The sequence below is a fragment of the Stylophora pistillata genome, chromosome 2, assembly GCF_964205215.1.
Source record: "Stylophora pistillata chromosome 2, jaStyPist1.2, whole genome shotgun sequence".
NCBI lineage: Eukaryota > Metazoa > Cnidaria > Anthozoa > Scleractinia > Pocilloporidae > Stylophora > Stylophora pistillata.
Window position 1 is genome coordinate 3,422,478 of NC_142520.1, and position 19,723 is coordinate 3,442,200.

At 40.8% G+C, this 19,723-nt stretch overlaps 2 protein-coding genes and 1 pseudogene across 5 annotated transcripts in view; 1 reads left to right on the top strand and 2 right to left on the bottom strand.

Moving 5' to 3' along the window:
• LOC148736691 (uncharacterized) overlaps positions 1 to 18,931 on the bottom strand; it is a 42,769-nt gene extending 23,838 nt beyond the window's left edge. Inside the window, exon 1 of the mRNA XM_088747741.1 lies at positions 18,710 to 18,931. The gene's annotated coding sequence lies outside the window, so the exon portion shown is untranslated. The remainder of the gene's footprint in view (positions 1 to 18,709) is intronic.
• On the top strand, positions 2,133 to 4,434 carry LOC148736692 (uncharacterized; annotated as a pseudogene).
• On the bottom strand, positions 9,535 to 18,012 carry LOC148736693 (uncharacterized). Of its 4 annotated transcripts, none has more exons than XM_088747734.1 (12): positions 17,593 to 18,012; positions 16,878 to 16,962; positions 16,357 to 16,460; positions 15,893 to 15,950; positions 14,997 to 15,206; positions 14,654 to 14,839; positions 12,365 to 12,610; positions 11,969 to 12,154; positions 11,537 to 11,803; positions 11,125 to 11,282; positions 10,546 to 10,774; positions 9,535 to 10,349 (listed from the first exon to the last, which is right to left on the bottom strand). In XM_088747734.1, exons 3-12 carry the CDS (start codon positions 16,393 to 16,395, stop codon positions 10,069 to 10,071), a joined length of 1,860 nt encoding a protein of 619 aa, XP_088603860.1. In that variant the 5' UTR covers positions 16,396 to 16,460; positions 16,878 to 16,962; positions 17,593 to 18,012; the 3' UTR covers positions 9,535 to 10,068. The 4 variants fall into 4 exon arrangements, with proteins under 4 accessions (XP_088603860.1, XP_088603862.1, XP_088603859.1 ...); XM_088747736.1 differs by having other exon boundaries at positions 16,919 to 17,100; XM_088747733.1 differs by having other exon boundaries at positions 16,878 to 17,100.
• Positions 18,932 to 19,723: the final 792 nt, after the last annotated feature.

The following is a 19,723-nucleotide window of genomic DNA, read 5'->3' on the forward strand; positions in this document are numbered from 1 at the left end:
ATTCAATTTGTAGGAATTTCGAAGCCTGCGTCACGCACCCGCTTCGGATGAAAAAGAAAAAACTCATATTAATCAATGTTATATTTGTTTCAGCCCAAACACGTTGTGTCGGCGACGGAAACATTCTAAAAACATTCACAGTGATTTTAGAGCATACTTTCATAATCATTCGCCATAGGCAAAAGAACTCTTCAAGTTGGCTCTTCAGTTGTAATACCGTGCCGAAACCTTTTCAAGTTATTTTCGCGGGAAAAAGTCCCATAGTTTTTCAGCTGACAAGTGTATCAGAAGAAAAGCTTTACATAGATCATCAATCTCTTTAATTCTCGCCTATAACTTTGCATACCGCTTGGATTGATCTGATCGGTATACCACAGTGCATTTCAGAAACCATCTTTCATCGTGACTGTTTGATTGAATCATTTTTTATGGCTCTCTCTCAGTTTAAGAAAGGTTTGAATCTGCAGCTACTTGTAAACAGAGCAAATGGACGTTTCTTTACCAGTTTATGTAATTACCTTGTATGAATTTGTACCTAAAATCCCTGTGAATGTTTTTAGAATGTTTCGGTCGCCGACACAACGTGTTTGGGCTGAAACAAATATAACATTGACTAATATGAATTTTTTTTTTTTCATCCGGAGCTGGTGCGTGACGCAGGCTTCGAAATTCCGACAAAGTGAATTTTGACTGCGGAAAAAATAAAATTTCGACAAGAACCCATTGTACACTTAGATATTACCTAATTTTATCTCTCAGAAATATGCTAATCGAATAAAAGAAGTTTCGGAAAATACAAAAACCCATGCGACATGATGTGTTTTGATCTATTAAAATGACGCGTATCTAACTATAATCGCATCGGTAACATTGAGTCGACAGTCGCGCACTGTTTTTCTGATTTGCTTGTCAGTTTGTTTGCCTAAAATGAAAGAGTGTAAAACAGTTATTATTTGAGATAAATGAAGAAAGGCCATTCTTGTTGTTACTTGTCTGTCATCAGTTTCGGGTGAAAAACGACTATTTAACCGCTAGATAAGCATCACAATGGCAAAAGAATGGAAAAAGACATCTCACCGAATCGGCGTGACATTAGGCTCAATAGGGTTTTTTGGCCGGGCGAAGAATGGGTACGAAAATGGCGCGAGCTTTTAAATGGCATCAAATATGTAAACAAACATGGCGGCTTCACGCGAGTGCACAATTTTTGTCACATAATCACAAAGTTTACTGAACGAGAGTGAAACGGCATCGATACTTTCTAGTAATGAGCACAATATTGACAATGAAAGACCACAAGTTTACACAACGCCTACACAACATCCGTAATGCGTCAGGTCGCTTTCGGAAAGTGGAAGCGATCGAAACCAGAAATTAAACAAAAATAAAGGTTACACAAGGGGTTCAAAACGTGGAATGCCAAAAGGAAGCTCCAGTATGATAACATATCCAAGGAAAAGAACCCCCAGCAAAACGAATGACACGAGCACGTGAGGTCAGTACATTTTTTTTTATTCGGAAGTCTTAATTTTTGGTAAGATTTTCCTGCCAAGCTTGTCCTAACTATCGGCCTACCTGTTCTGTTGACTCCAACCCTGATTCCCATCAGCAGAATAAAGCTAAGAGGAAGGCGAACCTGCCACAAGTATCCAGACTGATAAACTTAGAAACCCTTACAGATGGTCTGAAGGAATACTCATTTTGTCATTGCGGTAAATTCTCACTATTTTTAACTGCACTATAGCGTATTTTACACCATTATCATATAAAAGAACATAACAAATATTGTGGATGGAGTCGTTTTTCCCTGTTAGTTTACAGTGTATTTAACAATATTTCTAGGCCCTTTGTCTCTTGGCAATGTTATTGAAGAACAGCACAGTGGCTTGGCAAGCACGTTTACTGTTATATGCAGCCAATGCAATGTGAAAAACACCATTAAAACATCAAAAGAGCAAAGATCTAGTGCACACGGTCCATTGACCTTTGATGTGAACACGAGAGCTGCCCTTAGCTGTTTACACACAGGAGTGGGCAACACCCATTTAAACAATATACTTTCAATCCTCAATGTGCCTGCACTGAACTCATCAACTTTTAAAAATCGGGAAAGGGAAGCTTGAAAGGCAATAGAGCTAGTAGCAAAGAATAGTTGCCAGCAATTCCTAAACCTTGAACGAGAGAAGGCAATTGAAAATGGTAACAAGCCTGACCAGAACAATTTGGTACCTATTGCCTGTTCTTACAACATGGGGTGGCAGAAACGGGGCTTCAATTCTAAGACCGGACATGCTGCAGTCATGGGCCTTTCAACTGGTAAGGTCCTTGACTACACAACAAAAAATAAAATGTGCCGCTCCTGTGATGGAGCTAAAAAGGCAGGAAAACAACCAAATGACCACGACTGTAGAAAAAATAGTTCAGGCTCTTCAAAGTCAATGGAGCCTTTAGCTGCAGTTGAACTTTTCAATAAGGTAACTAAATCAAATGTCAAATTTTCAATTTACACCGGGGATGATGATTCAATGACTGAATCTCACCTAAAGCAAAAGGTACCCTATGGTGTGGAAAAATGGAGTGATACAGTTCACATAAAAAGATCCCTTACAACACGCCTATAAAACTTGAGCCAACGTAGTAAGTTCCCCAACAGTTCAGTGTTGTCACAGAAAGTCATAAATTACCTTGTCAAATCCTTTACATACTGTATTGCACAAAATAAGGGGGATGCTACAAACATGAAATCTGCAATTCAAAGCATTGTGCCTCATGCATTTGGTGACCATACTGGTTGTAGAGAAACATGGTGTAGATACAAGAAAGACCCTTCTCATTATTGTCACAGAGATATTCCCTATGGCAAAGACCTCCAAGGAGATAGCTTTCAATCAGCCCTGAAATCTCTCTTTGATGAATATAGCACAGACATTGTTATAAACAAACTTACAGCTGCAGCAAATTCTCAACGTAACGAGTCTCTGAACAGTGTGGTGGGCTCGAAGAACCCCAAACTTCGCTTTTACGGGGGAAGTGAAAGCAATGATTATCGAGTGTCCTGCAGTGTCTCTCAAGTAAATTTAGGTTACAGGTACATTCCTCAAACTCTAGTGTCACTTAACATAGAGCCAGGTCTTTTCTGTGTAGACCATAATACGAAAATGGACATGAAAAAGGAAATCAACAGTTGCATTCAAGCGACGTCGATCACAATTACACAAACACCAGATTTCAGAAACCTCGAAAAACGAGGGCAAAGAGGGTACCATGTATGAAAGTGGCATTGGCCTGAACCTAAACTCTTCTGCGACGACATTGGAGTTGAACAATTCTGAACTTTCAATCACTGATCTTTATGATATAACCGCTGCTATCACGAAACAACAACAAGAACAATACGAAAATGCAGTTCCGAAATACACTTCGAGACCCACAGTTCAAAAGGAAAAATTTGATGACAGTTATTTTATAACTTCGTTTTATTTGAAATCGCCGACAAATTCAACGGGAAAATCAGCAAAAGTATGTCAGCTCGCTGCCGTGGATAGGTCAGGTAAACAATTCTCATGCTATATTCTACCAACCAGACATCGATTCTCGCGCGTCAAAGGTCAACAAACTTACAGTTAAAACTGTCAATGGAATCCGCCGACTTTTCAAAGATAATCGACTAGTAGAAGCCTTTGAGTTATCGCAAGTACTTACTAGGCAGTTCTTAACTTTTTTGAGGGCCAGCATAGATTCAGCTTCAACACGGTCCACAAAGCCCGTTTGCACAATCTTGGCTGGACACAACGCCGCCACATTTGATATTCCAATAATTCTTCGAAACGGTGGCGAAAATGTTATCGCGGAGCTCAGTTCCATCAGTTCCATCCGGTTTGCAGACACTCTGACACTGATGAAATCACTCATCAAAAGCAAGCACTCTTCCCTCCAAAACGCAGAAGTAAATTTCCAAAGCCTGGGCAGAGTTCTGTTTACGAACATTTATTTCAAACCACCTTTGATGCCCACGACGCCCTAGAGGACGTGATCGCTCTTCGAAGAATCTTGCTTTCGTCTAGGTTGGCTTTGTCTGATGAAATGCTGGTGAACAGAAGTTCTGTAATCTCTGTCAAGGACGCCGCCGAAGACCTGAAATATCTTGACAACCGTCATAAGAGACTCCTGTCTTTTCGAGGAAAGCTGTACAACCCAGGTCATGCGGATAGCCCAATAAAGCAAAGCATTGCCGAAAAAATTGCTGGTAGTGGCCTACGCTATGAGGATTTAAAGAATTTGTACCAACGATTTGGACGGAAAGGTCTTGTGTGTATTTTGACGAGACCGCCATTGTCCAGTCGCTCATCGCTTCCAAGGGTCACAAACACGACGAGAATAGTCTCCGCAATTTTGAAACACTTCGAAGAGATTTCAAAGGACTCTGCGACATAGTGAATTAAGGTATGTTCTCAACTGACTTTCAGGTCAAAAGCAGTTTGTGCAAAAACGTCAAAGATAATTACCGCCCGCATTTACATATTCGTCCTCGGTAAAACCGCGTGGTTCGAAAGTTCGCGCATGCTCAAATAGCGATCTTGGCGAGTTCCCATTCTGATGACGTAATTGCCATTGAGGTGAGAAAATAAAAAGTTCCCCCTCAGATTTCTCTTAATCCTTAGGTGAAATTCCTTAAAATTTGGCAGAGATGTTATACCCTTGTAGCTTTCCTTACTGTGAATTTTTCTGACAAATTTGTAAGACAAGTTTTTCGTTCAGCCAAAAAACAACAAAAATGTTAAAAGCGAAAAAACTACCTTAACAACCTCTATTTTTTTCGATTTTAAAAGTTTCGTCTTGTCAGACTCTACCCGGTCGGAGAATAATAGAAAATTTTACCGAAGGAAATTGAAGAAAATTGAAATCAAAGTCAGACAGACGTCAAATGATAGCGATATTTGGGTAGTTTTAATTAGCGACTAAAAGCCTTGACTTCAGAGGAGGTGACTGTTGTACAGCAAATTTAGGCCCTTGTTCTTTATGTTTCAGTAGATTTGATTTGAAAAATAGCAAAAACAACGAGAATATGAACTTTCGATTGATGTCACTGGCGCGCGCTTCATGATCTTGCATAACCCTATTGAGCTACCTTAGGCAGGAGATACTTCGGGGACGACGCCGCCGTCAGATTCCCGACGGACTGGGTTTGACGTCGTCGCTCTCCCGCCAAATGTTAATTTGTTAAGCACGGATGCTGTTTTGCCAGGACGCGGCCATCCTCTGTTCCTGATATACTTTTGTTTCTGCTCCGGTTATGGCCAGTTTTAAAAAGTTTCGTCAGACCCTTCTTGTCTACTACGATGCTGATCTTATTAGTGATGAGGATTTTTTAATCTTGTACGACTCGTTTTCCTCACGAAATCCAGATTTTGCTTATGATTCGTACGATCGCTTTGACTTGGATAACATGAACGACGACGAATGCATAGCCGAATTTAGAGTGAGGAAAAGGGATCTTCCAACACTGGCTCAAGTTCTTAGGATTCCACCGTCATTTCAACTTTCGCAGATAAATAATTTCTTAATAAGCTTACTTACGATTTGGGGGGAGGTTTGGTGCTCGTTGCATCCTTCTCCGTGGCCATTTCTATCTTCCAAAAACTGTCTCAAAAAGGCACAAACTGCTCTTAGACTAACCTAAAAATATAATTGAACATGGATTGAAATGGTGTGAACCACATAGAAAAGTTGAAAAAAACTACAAAAGCCATGAAATCTCATAAATCACTCACATTTCACGACGCCGTCAAATACCTAAAACTCACGTGGTCGCCGGAAGGAGGACGTCGTTTGTCGGGGGTATGTCATGCGCAATGGACCTAGTCCCAGTCTCAACTGCTCATTGACGGCGGCGTCGTCTTCAAAAGTCCTCCTGCTTAAGCTCCCTAATTTGCCAATCTCGTCGGGGTGGGTTTCACTGAAAATAGCGAAAATAGTTTTTCCATTCTGGAACAGCGTTTTCCCCATTGCTGTTGAACGACCCATTTCGAAACGCAATAGTTCTGGAAAGCATTAGAGTCTTGCGGGATGGAGAAATGAACCCGCGACTCAAATTAATCTTTCCTCTTCATTTATGAAAAATGCAAACGCATCTCGAATTACGTTTGATTAAACAAGAAAATAAAAAAAGAAAAGAAAAGAAAAGAAATCGGTGTAGGGAAATCAATGAAACTTTTCTTTTTTTTTTTTGGATTGAGTGTGACAATTTCTAATTCAGTCAAGCCGGGACTAGCGGAGTGCGATGCAAGTTATCCACACCTGAAATCGATCACCGCCGCCGGTTTCATCTGTCGCTTGCTCACAAACATACGTTTCAACTTCGCAAAAGGCCGTTGTTGGGATTTGGCATTTGTCATGATTTGATTCATTTGGCTGTTCGTTTGCAACTGTATTCGGTTAAACTTAAATCTACTTAAAACCTGTCCAAAATTAACGTATTTGCTTACATTATTCTGGGTCATCGAGAATAAACGTTGGTCAACTCTCTCACGATATCGAAAGCCCGCGCTGAACTTCGTCGAAGGACGAAAGAAAAGAAAAACGTCATTGGTAAACACACTTTTTAAACAGAAATGAAGTTCACTGAGAACTTGAACCCAAGAAGACTTCAAATGTGTGACATTTATTGCTTGAATAGCCATGTGCGAAGAAGTACTTACTTCTGAATTTTTGGTCGTAATGGCGGCCGTCCAAACAAAATTTCTGGTTGAACTTTCTCTGGAGAGGAGTACGATTAATAATGACATTTGCTCTCCGATGCGATTATTTACCGTATGATGCACGATTATTAGTCTAAAAGCTCGTCAAACACGCCTTTTAATGATGCAATCTTCACAATTAATAGCCGTACTTTCCACGATTATTAATCGCAATAGTACAGTCTTTGCGACTAATAATCGTAAGTGAAGCCCTTTGCGATTAATGATCTTAATTTCAGGACCTTACGACAAATAATCGTTGAATTTTTCAATCCTGAAATTGAAAAACACTCCGGAAATTAATAGACACCTGTTTCTAGCGATCTCTTAGATCTAAATGGTAGCGCTAAATTATCAAGCATTAATTACAAGTAAGTCATACAGCATAAAATTGTGCCAAAGGTCAGTTCGACTTGCGAAGATTGTATTTCACAATCATAACCTAAAGTTTATGGAAGCCATTCCCAGACCAGAGTTAGAAGATAAGTAGGTATGAAACTGAATAATTCCTCTCATGTTATCAGAAGTTTTAAAACTAACATCGTTAAACGGTTGGCAGTGATCACCAGCGAAGATTATTTATACACAGAACGTCATCAACAACTTAACAACAGAATTATACAAGGATGAAGCACGTTTCAGTGATCCGAACGATAGCAGAAAAACAATTTAAATACCTTTCTCAATTTGTCCCTCTGCTTGTAAATCGATTCTTTTCAAGCAAATTTGAGAGTCGCTAAACATACACCTTCGCTCCGTGATGACAAGGAAAATAAAGAGGAAGATGACAGGGATGATTATTTCGCATAAAAGAAAGCATTATAATTTTACTTTGAAGCAAGCCAATAAGAGGACAGGAACATTGTGGGCTTGCAACCATCTGGTATAGCCACAGGGGGCCCATACAATCTGTTTGTGTAGCCGACCGTTGTTTTATAGTGAATGTACCAGATTTACTGTTTGCCTCACCTACAGTGATATATTGCTGACTATATGTACATAAATCATTGATAAATAAACGTTGAATTACTTTACCTGTGGTGCATAGTCGTCCTTTTGCCTCAAAAATGTTTTTTTTTTGGAGCGATTTTGAATAAGTCTGATTTCGTCGTTAATGTCATGCATTAAAGAAAGACAAAGGTGGAAGCCTTTTATTGAAAGGGTTGAAGCGCCCGAGCGATTTTGACCCCGAAAATCGCATCGCTCCGCTTTCAAACTTCGCAGCATTAAGGTCAAAAGATGCACGATTCTCCTGGGTTTGATCGTAAACAGCACGCTCGGTTAGCTTTGAAATACACTGTAAGTTACTGATGGGGCGGAGGTTTAGGAATAATGTATCTTTCCCAGAATAGCGCTTTATACTAATGACGTCATGAAATTTTAGACCCCCCGCGTGACTCAGACAAACAAACTCCACTTCTTTGAGAGCTACAAGGGAAATGGCGAGTAGTTCGCTTATTCCCTTACAGTTCTGACCGAAGAGGACGGCGTTCCTGGCTCCAAATTTGAAAGAGAGCCGGAAGAATACACTGTAGACCAGCTAAAACGGTGGTTAAAATGTAGGGGCTTAAAATTAAGCGGTAAACGAGAAGAACTTGTACAGACGGTGTGAGATGCGGGAATTATCACACCCTTGATCCGGCAATCGATCATGGAAAATGGTTTGCTGCCAAAGTTTTTCAAGAAAATTCTGATGTAAACAATGTAAAAAGGGGGTTGACAGGCCTACAAGACTCCCCAGCGCGTGTTTAGAATAGCCTATTCAAAGTTTGGCTCTCAAGAGCATGTTTTTGAGCGATCGCCCTCTTTTGTAAGATACGAGCGGCGGATTTTTGTATATTTCGCTCAATACTGATTGTGTTTCTATTAAATGCCAGTTCATGTAGTTTATGTAGTTAATGTTCAGGCAGTTGTCATTGAATAATTTCTGTTTCTTTGACGCTGAATTTTCTCTTTCTTTCGGTGCTTTCCTCTAAGGAGCATGTGCTCAACTTACTTGCGCTGGTCTTAGATTTGCCTTTAGTGGATCGGGAAATTCGGCTGTTGGACCTTTTCCGCCGGGCCAGTGAAGAGCACAAATATAACTTAAGTGTTTCTTGTTATGTTTTTCTCCGTAAAAAACTCATGCGAACAAGCCACCAGCCAACGCTTGCACTTTGCCATGTCTCGCGGAGGTTTTCGGAAAGGAATGAATACTTTCTTCCCTACTTCCTTTCACTCTTTGAGTGATTTTGGCCATTTATCTGCATATCTTGAGTCTGTCTTACACTCACCCCAACAACAGTGTTTGGTACCAACCATGCCCCTTCCTTTCAGAACGCCAAGTCATTTTTTGACGAAATTTTCCGTCGTTTTCTTTTAATTTTACAGCTCTCCCCTCATACATTTCCTTAAGCTGGTCGCAATGTTTGTCTGAGTCTGTGCGGGGGGTCTCATAGGTTACACGTAACAAAATCTATTTTTAGTAATAGTATAAAGCGCTATTGAGGCGAGGATCTACAAGAGCATCCTTCCATTTTCATGGAAAATGACCTAATGCAAGAGAAGGATTTAAAATGCATGTTATTGTAGGTAAAAGTTCATCGAAGCGGGCTACTACCATTGGTGTCGGCATGGGATCGAGGCTACAAGTCTTTTTAGTGGTCTTTCGTACTATTGCACCAACCTCGTCGCACGAGAGTTGCCGGAAATTTGGAAGTTTTTTCTCTTCCCCAACCACTGGGCCATCGGGTACTGTAGCCTTCTCCCCAAGAGTAATTTCAGAGGAGAACGAAACTAATATAAATACTCAAATGTATACATTGTTAGTATTTTACAACACACGTTGCTTATGAGATACAATGAATATATGAAGTTCATATATTTTGAACTGCGGTATTAGATACGTATGATGCACGATCCTCGCAGTAGATAGCGCTATTTATGCAATAGCGAAAATCAGACCTGAAAAAATTCAGGCCTGTACGGGACTCGAACCACTGACCTCTGCGATACTAGTGCAGCGCTCTACAATTGAGCTAACAAGCCAACTGGGAGCAGGCCGTTAAGTTGATTTGTAATAAAACCGTGAAAGTGATAAATGAGATACAATGAATATATGAAGTACATATATTTTGTTGCTTATGTGACTGAAAAAAGGTTAATTATGTGACTGAAATGTCTATTCTTAAAAAAATTAATTCAAGTAGATTCGATTTAACACGTGTCAGGAGCCCATTACCATTACGTGTCTAAATCGTTACAAATGGTATGAAAAAAAAAAAAACGCTGTCCCTTTCATAAATCACTGTGTGCGTAATTCAGTATCTCCAGCGATAAATCAACAGCGACTTTATGACAAGGTCACTTTCTCGTAATACTCAGTCCCAAGCCTCTCTCTCAAGCCTTCCTGGCTACTGGATCCAGTCTTGTTGTTAAGTACACACGTGCTATTCTGGGAGAGGTAGGTGAATGACACACACGTCGTCTCTACGAGGCAGTAGGCCATACATTTCCATGAAGAGGTCACGTGATATTCCAAATGCATCATGTGACCCGTCAGTTCTAAAGGAACGCCAGCTTTTGACACGGGGAGATGGAAGAGAGCGTCCTCATAATGGATCGTCGATTTTTCTAAGAATTGAGTGTAAATATGAAATTAAACGTGGCATATTGCCTTCATAGGGTATTAAGGTGGCTCAATAAAAATTGACTTCTGTGATATTGTTTTAGCTTTGGGAAACGTTTGAAAACATCGGAAAAGACTTACCAATAATGGCATTCACCGGCTCCTTGTGAACCGATTCAGAGAAACCAGCGGATTACTTACCAACGCAATATCTTGTTTTCACTTCGAAAGATGTCGGCTGAAGTTTGTACACATAATATCCATAGCATTTCCTGACTTGCGCCTTCAACTCTGCAAAGCAGCAATTGCTGTTCCAACTAAAGCAAACAGTTCGGAGCACAACACCCTCCTCCATAGATGGGTGCCCCCCACGAAGCCAACCTGAGGACTGGGTTCCACATGCCCAGGGTTCCGTGCAGGAGCCTGGTAGCTAGCGAGAAATATGTTACAAGGCTTGCCAGTTAGTTGAATTTCTTTACTTTGGAACGGGAATTAGGAGCTCCTTATTTCGATTTTGAAGAACGCTATGTTTGAGACTTCCACATACCATAAAGTACGTTTTCATTTTAGATGCTTATATTACCAAGTTCATAGAGTGGGCTCCAGCATGCAAAGACATATTACCCCATCTTACTCTGACCTCGGAAACATTAAACGAAAGAAGGCAAACACTATAACTGTTGACTTTTTGCCCCACCGCTTCCCTCCCCCCTCTATACACACTTTTTATTTCGCTTTGACGCCTCTGAACCAATGCATTTCGTAAACTTAAGATCAAACCTGCATTGGGCTCCATGTGGTCTTATCAACAAAGCGATACCATGTTCGTTCATCTATGCCATTGTCATTTTGAGCTAACACTTGGTTATGTATCACATGGGAAGCTGACCTTGTCCCATCAGCTAAGTCTTTGTACTCTGTGCACATCGAGTATTTACCTTGAATAAAATCAAGTGGAAGTCCTTTTAAAATGTTTGGTTATCACTGAATCAGCTGTATACGCCTTGTCCAAGAACATGACACACTGGGCCGGCCAGGCTTCGAACCCAGACCCTACGGCCCGGAATCCAGAGGACTGACTATTAGACCACCGAATCACCCAGTAGAAAAAGGTTTAAATTCTAAGCGTCATAATTGTTACCGATGTGCTACCTAAAAATTGATCAGAGAACTGTCCGGTTCTTTTACTTACTGTGCAAATTCAATACAAATCTGTGAAAATCAGTGCCATGTTTGTTATTGGCAACACAATCAATTGTCCACGTGGTATTATTCCAAGGTGCAATGATTGACAGATTCAGTGTCAGGTCGGAGGTGCTGTTTTGAAGGACGACGCCAACTCTGACCCAGGCTACAAACGGTTCAGGGTAGCCGAAAGGCTCTGGACAGACCAAAGTTATGGAACTTTTATCATAAGCGTCCTTTACTGTCTGCTCCACTGGCTTGTTCTTCAGAAGAGCTAGAATGAAAGAGATGTTAAAGAAACATGAAATGCGTCTTGTCACTAGCAAAGGACAAAAAAATGTGAATTCCCCTCTTCTTCCCCTCTCTCTTCAATGAAAGAATGAATAAATAAATGAATGAAGTAGAAAAAAGAGCGAAATCGACTTCGCTTATACCTTACCTCTACTTTCAGAATAAACCTCCACTTCGCATAATGTTAGGAACATTCTATTTCCGTCAAGTCTAATGTTTACATATCGTCCTGTTTTCCTCGGTTTGCAATAAAACGAAGCTTTGTGTAAAGTGGCCATCGAGTATAACCCACCACACCTTGGATTTGAGTTTCCATTATCCTCCAAACCGTCTCCTAAGGGGGAAAGAACTTAAGTGAGAGCCCTGCGTGTTTCGTTGCAGTCAAGAACTTGGATATTCTTTAGGGGCTGTGTGATATATTTAAAAGGTTGAGACCATAGCTTTTCAAAATGGTAAAAATAAAATTTATATCGCACGAAAGACTTGCAACTAAACGTAAGGAAAAAGAAAAACTTATTTTATCCAACGGAAGCATTGAGCTTACCCACATGGATCTCTATGTTGTAGAGCCTATTCATGCAACACTCGGCTACCCTGTTGAGTATGAACACTTCTGACACAGGCTGACTTGATCCCAGATCCACTCGCCACCAGGGATCATTTTCTGCTAAGGTATGAGTACAACTTAACCCATTATAGCGACTGTCAAGATTTCTATCCACTGCACGCTCTGACGAACCATTCCAGCCCGTGGTGGACTGGGATGTTGATCGATCCGCGGCAATGTTTACTAATAAAAAACAAAAGAAAAACAAAACAGAAATAAACAAACAAAGCGTGCTACAGAGTTAAGTAGTTATGGTTCCGGTAATTCTCAAAGCAAACAAAGGGAGTCCGATGGTCTCGTACCCAGACCTTTCACGGCCAAGCGGATACAATTACACGGTAAGATCTGGGTAGGAGAAAAGGCAACCAATATACCAAAATAATGCTTTAAGATTAAATATTTTCCCCCATCGTTATGATTGATATCCCCGTCTCACTCCGTAAATGGCTACTGACCTTTCTCTTCAAACCACCAATAACCAACATCTCTGGCAACACCCCTACCTAACAACTTGCATTCCTTCTTATTGCGCCATTTAATTTCTTTCTCACTACCTTGTTGTCTTACTCCACTGGATGCACACCTGCTCAGCAGCCGGCCTTTCTATTCATCTACCTTCCTTATCATTTTACCCACCTACCTACACTCTCATATAGCCACTAGTCACCTGCCACCGCTATACCCACCTACCTACATTCTCATATAGCCACCAGTCACCACCATACCCACCTACCTTCATTTTCATACAGCCACCAGCCACAAGCCACCAGCCACCTCCTTACCCACCTACCTTCATTCTCATATAGCCACCAGTGCCCTGCCACCTCCATACCCACCTACCTACCTTCTCATATAGCCACCAGCCTCCAGCCACCTCCATACCCACCTACCTACATTCTCATATAGCCACCAGTCACCAGCCACCTCCATACCCACCTACCTTCATTCTCATCTAGCCAGCAGCCACCTCCACACCCACCTACCTACATTCTCATATAGCCACTAGTCACCTGCCACCTCGATACCCACCTACGTACATTCTCGTATAGCCACCAGCCACAAGCCACCTCCATACCCACCTACCTACATTCTCGTATAGCCACCAGCCACCAGTCACCTCCATACCCACCTACTTACATTCTCGTATAGCCACCAGTCACCTTCCACCTCCACACCCACCTACCTACATTCTCATATAGCCACCAGTCACATGCCGCCTCCATGCCCACCTACCTACATTTTCATATAGCCACCAGTCGCCTGCCACCTCCATACCCACCTACTTACATTCTCATATAGCTACCAGTCACCTGCCAGCTCCATACCCACCTACCTACATTCTCATATAGCCACCAGCCACCAGCCACCTCCATACCCACATACCTACATTTTCGTATAGCCACCAGTACATTCTCATACAGCCACCAGTCACCTGCCACCTCCATACCCACCTACCTACATTCTCATATAGCCACCAGTCACCAGCCATCTCCATACCCACCTACCTTCATTCTCATATAGCCACCAATGACCAGCCACTTCTATACCCACCTAGTTACATTCTCATATAGCCACCAGCCACCAGCCAACTCCATACCCACCTACGTACATTTTCATATAGCCACCAGTTACAAGCCACCTCCATACCCACCTACCTGCAATCTCGTATAGCCACCAGCCACCAGCTGCCTCCATACCCAGCTACCTACATTTTCATATAGCCACCAGTCACCAGCCACCTACATACCCACCTACTTACATTCTCATATAGTCACCAGTCACCAGCCACCTCCATACCCACCTACGTACATTTTCATATAGCCACCAGTTACAAGCCACCTCCATACCCACCTACCTGCAATCTCGTATAGCCACCAGCCACCAGCCGCCTCCATACCCAGCTACCTACATTTTCATATAGCCACCAGTCACCAGCCACCTACATACCCACCTACCTTCATTCTCATATAGCCACTAGCCACCCGCCACCTCCTTACCCACCTACCTTCATTCTCGTATAGCCACCAGCTTTGTTTTCCACCTACCCACACTTCTTCATACCCACTTACCTTCATTTTCAAATAGCCACAACCCTTTTCAGTTGTCGACCTACCTACCTACCTGCTTTTCCTACCTACACACATTGTAATGGTATAGACACCAGCCTCATTGCCCACCACCGTACCTTCACTGCCTGCCTACACTTGTCCATAGCAGATTATTCACCTGTTGGATTAGGATTCACGGACACCTCACAGATGTTCAGCTTCTTGTTGTTTCCCTCTATTCGGATGTTTACATATTGACCTCTAATTCCAGGGGTGCATTCGAAGGATTTTTCCTGTGAAGACGTCATAGTGTATAGTCCCCCACACTTTTGGTTTGAGTTTCCTCCGTTATCGAGACTGTCCCCTTAGGAAAGTGTAAAATGCCAGAAATAAATATAAATCAACAAAACTACTTATGAATCGATAAATGCACACTGCATAAGTAAAATACAGAGGTGTTAATGTGTGAGGCGAGACCATGTAAGAGGATTGAATTTAACTAGGAGCGAAGGAACACTGACCGACTCTTATTTCAAAATCTGTTAATCCATCTGCACCGCAAATAATGTTTACAACATCCACAGTGTAGCTCGTCCCCAGATCCACACGCCACCAGGGATCTGTGAGGAGACTGGTTACTGCACACCTTCCTGTTGTTCCTTCAACAGCGAGTGCAGCCACTGAACCATCGTCACCAGACATATAAGCCGGTTGTCTTAATGCCAGGTCAGCTGAGGTAAAAACATAATTTAATACTTTGATACAATGAAATCTTGAACTCTAAGTTAAGTTTATAACTTAAAATCTGATATACTTTTTAGCTGACGGGGACCTGGCACTGGGAAGGTTAGTTCTCGCGCCATTCCCTCTTCAGGCGAAGATTTAGAAGGTACACGATCCTTTTAAGGTTGAAAAATCTGTTATCAGGCCAGGGTGTCAACTTGCCGAAGAAGGCCGAAAGTTTAAAGTTGTCTACTTTCTCCGTTCCTGGGCCAACTCATTTTCGGATCTAGCTAAGTTCATACGCAGACAATCAAATTCGATTGAATCTTAAGAGTGCCTGTTTATTAGCAAATTGACTGTTGCCGGAAATAAACTGTTCGCCGATTGAAATAGTCCAATTAGAAGCAGCTTACAATCGGATATGTCTATACTGATAATTCAACAGCCAGTGAAATTTAAAAAGCAAATGCTAGGTTCGATTCTCCATCGCTACTCAGAAATTCTTCGTTGTCCCACGCTTGTGTCTGGACCAAAAACGTCTTTTCTAACGAAGAAGGCACTTTCCAAGTGGGTCGCCCTATTGCAACTGTATCCTGTTCAAACTGGGAAACATTTTCGACTGAAATCTGACGCATTTTCGCAGTTCAGCAACATGCGACGTGCTGCAAATTCAAACCATTTTGTCTTTACATACCTGCCGCCACTTCCGAGGTTTTTAAAAACAAAATCAATACTCCAGTTCGTATCATAACCTGTATTTGAAAGTCAGAAAATATGTTTATCACATAAAAATTTTTATAGAATTCAGAATTTCAAGTATTCTCCTCTAAATGAGTGTAACATGCTTAAAATCACAGAAAACTTTAGAAACGAGTTGGCATGGGCCCAAAACTTCTGACTGAATGTCAAATTACATTTATGAATAAGTTGATATAATGAGTAAACGCAAGGCAAAAAAGCTGAACGTCGTCGAGCCAAGGCGGAATGCGCCGGATAGATGTGACCAAATACAGTTGCGAAAGGCTAAGCTAACTAATACACTTTCCCTTAATCCTCACTGTTTTGCTTGAAGGAATAGAAGAATGAAACATCATAATTTCTTTGGGTTATAAAAAGAACAGAACTTTGTTTCCAAAAGTGAAAAGTTTTTGTACTCACACACACTGTTGTCATTTTGAGCAAGGCCTCGCTCAACATGGTAATTTCAGCCTTCTTTAAAATGGCAACCAAAGAAAACTGCAGATAAATTAGCCTTGGAAAACCTGCGGTTTTAACCACTAGGATTAGCTGGGATATCTAACAATTCTAATTTGCGCAAATGACCAGTATCATTTGTTGTAGTCGAGGCGGTTTGATTAAGTGATTCTTACAGTCTTACTTTTGTTTTATTGTTTTCAAAACTCCTAAATTCTTAATTTCACAATTGTTATCAATAGCTATGCGAATGCGCCACACGCCGCCAGCATTTAGTGGTTTTGCCTTTTTAAAACCAGAATTAGTTTAAATAATTCTCATCAACATCCAAAGTTTTTCACCCGGTAACTTAATTTTACTGATTGATTTTGATGTTTTCATATGCTGATTGAGGAGATAAATCTCAAATTCACTGTTACGTAAGACAACATGATTTTAAGAAGACACCTATAAATGGATTATCTATAGAAAACTGATTTACTTACGTTAATGGAGGCCACTATGAATTGGTCATCATTTGATATACCTGTAGATTAACGTGGACTGCTTGCTTGAACGCCGACAACACCTCTTGCCCGATAATTAACAGAAAAAAGATTTAACTCCGCCGCAGGGAATCTTTTTGGATGATAAATTGAGACATGCAATTCGCAATACCGGTCCATCGTCAAATAACTATGTGTATCGGTTTTCTCATTAAAACTGCATCTGTGAGAGCATAAAATTTTAATTTGAATTTTTTATCAGATCTTCTTGTTACTTAGCATACTCAGCAAGAATCCGTAAACGCTTTCGTCTCTCGCTTTTTCAAGAAAATTAGAAAACTGTAACCTAACTCTTTAAAAATATACCTTTCAAAAAGTTTCGCACATCTAAATTCGTCTTAGACACTTAATCAGTATTCAGTGTTAAAGCTTTAACAACCCAACCAGTAATGAGCGTCAACCCCTCGTTCCATCGCTCTAACGAAGGCTAGCGCTTTGAACATCAGCTTTGGGAACCCTTTACATCCGCAAACCCAGTTGATAAAAACAAACCATCTCGTATTTCCCTGCACTGACGTGGCGCCATAATTTCTTTAAGAACTTACTTCCTTCAATCCCTGACTCAGGCTGTACTGAGTACCGTTTGCAGAGCCTAATTTTTTTAGTAACCAGGTTTAAAAACTCAGTGAAGATAAAAGGAGTGTATTAAGCTTACAGGAATTCTGCACGTCTTCGTCTTTGGATTGAGAACCATAGAGCAGAATTCCTATTGTTCTGGCGATGTTTACCCGCAATGGCGAAAGTATTCTAGATCTGAAATAATTATTTATGGCGAAGCATAATCAGAGAGGCTCTCATTGGTCGAAGAGCACGCGCGCTTTCCTCCGAAGGGAATACTGCCTCAGCTCAATAACTTGTCAAGGCGTCATGCCAGCGTCATTGGACTGTTTTAACCCATAGCTGCCAAAATGTGGTTCCTTCATAAACTCTTGAAATTTTGCTGGTTCTGTTATTCCTTTATGTGTTTTGTTTTCGTTTTGATTTCGCTTTGTTTTTCTTTTATTTTTTGTTTACTTTTGTTTTGTTTTTGTGGGTGTATCGAGTCTATTTTTGTTATTTCATTCAATATCTTTAAAGTTATCAACAACTGAGAATTGTTTAACTAATATTTGGTGGCCAACAGCAGACAGAATTAAAAAGCCTACGATGCAAATTAATCGAAATACATCATAGTTCAATCAATCGGAAGGTGCTGATAGCAAAAAACCTTCAACAAGGACCTTTTAATAATTACCTATACTAGCGCACTTTGGGTGTGAGTCTCTTGGGAAATAAAAGGTGTCATCACAAAATTCCAAGATATCTATATATTTTAATTTTCTTTCCTGTGCTAAATTTTTTCCTTCAATGTATTGTTTTAAGAGGAAATGCTTCCGCGAAATACATTAACTTGCCAAAATAATTTCACTCCCGCGATCTCTTAGATCTTAATGGTAGCGCCAAGTTATCAAGCATTAATTACAAGTAAGTCATACAGCAATAAAATTGTGTCAAAGGTCAGTTCGACTTGCGAAGATTGTATTTCACAATCATAAGCTAAAGTTTATGGAAGCCATTCCCAGACCAGAATTAGAAGATAAGTAGGTATGAAACTGAATAATTCCTCTCATGTTATCAGAATAAGTTTTAAAAATAACATCGTTTAAGTTGGCGGTGATCACCATCGAAGATTATTTATACACAGAACGTCATCAACAACTTAACAACAGAATTATACAAGGATGACGCACGTTTCAGTGATCCGAACGATACCAGAAAAACAATTTAAATACCTTTCTCAATTTGTCCCTCTGCCTGTAAATCGATTCTTTTCAAGCAAATTTGAGAGTCGCTAAACATACACCTTCGCTCCGTGATGACAAGGAAAATAAAGAGGAAGAAGATGACGGGGATGATTATTTCGCATAAAACAAAGCATTATAATTTTACTTCGAAGCAAGCCAATAAGAGGACAAGAACATTGTGGGCTTGCAACCATCTGGTATAGCATTAAGTGAGTCTCAACCAATAGCAGTTGATTTAAACTGTTTTGAGCTAATTGTAAACATATTTTATGTTATAATCATTACTTTTCGTTGACACCGCTTTATCTTAGTTTTACGTAGCCTAGTGGGCCAATTTTGGCCCATTCTTCTCTAATTTAGGGTTCTTAAAAGCGAGTTGGGACCTTAAGAGGCTGTCCACAAGAAAATCATGCAAACCATGCAGAGGGTGCCACAGGCTAGATCACAGAATTGGATTATATTCTGTGTGTAAGTATACTTGGGTGCACTTGTGAAATATGCTGATGATTTAACATTGTGCTTAAAAGCGAGTTGGGAAGCGAGTGCTCTGACCATTGCCCCATCCCTGCTCCCGTATATGTAGGGATAGAGCCACTGAAGTACAACAAAAACCCGACTCCGATCGAGATACCATTGTCTCTCTCAAGAGTACATATTCCCCAGCATGGATTTGAGCAAAATTCAAGACATAAATTGGAAGCCAACAACATGAGAAGGAGAAGAGAGTTGCTACTGAAGTCTTTGTGACTTTCACGTCCGTATATTCACCCGGTGGCCCTGGAGGTTATTTTTCTGTAAGAAAATACGATTTGATCTTGAAACAGCGCGGCAGACTTTGATGTAGCACACTGCAATGACCGTGAATGGGGTGATAATATAAATACAGTGAGTTAAGATCAAAAATGTAATGTTGTCTCTGCTCAAACAAACTGCTTCACCCACATGGAACTTATATCTTCCGCCTTTAATGAAAAATTGCGGCGCAGATCCTGGGAAAGCTGC

Bases quoted from the DNA above. Each gene is read 5' to 3' on its own strand.
- LOC148736693 (XM_088747734.1), bottom strand. From the start codon at position 16,395: ATGTTGAGCGAGGCCTTGCTCAAAATGACAACAGTGTGT. The intron at 14,840-14,996 runs GTCAGTGTTCCT...CACTTTCCTAAG, and splicing joins AGATTTTGAAATAAGAGTCG to GGGACAGTCTCGATAACGGA. The intron at 10,350-10,545 runs GTAAGTAATCCG...CTCAATTCTTAG, and splicing joins GAAAACAAGATATTGCGTTG to AAAAATCGACGATCCATTAT.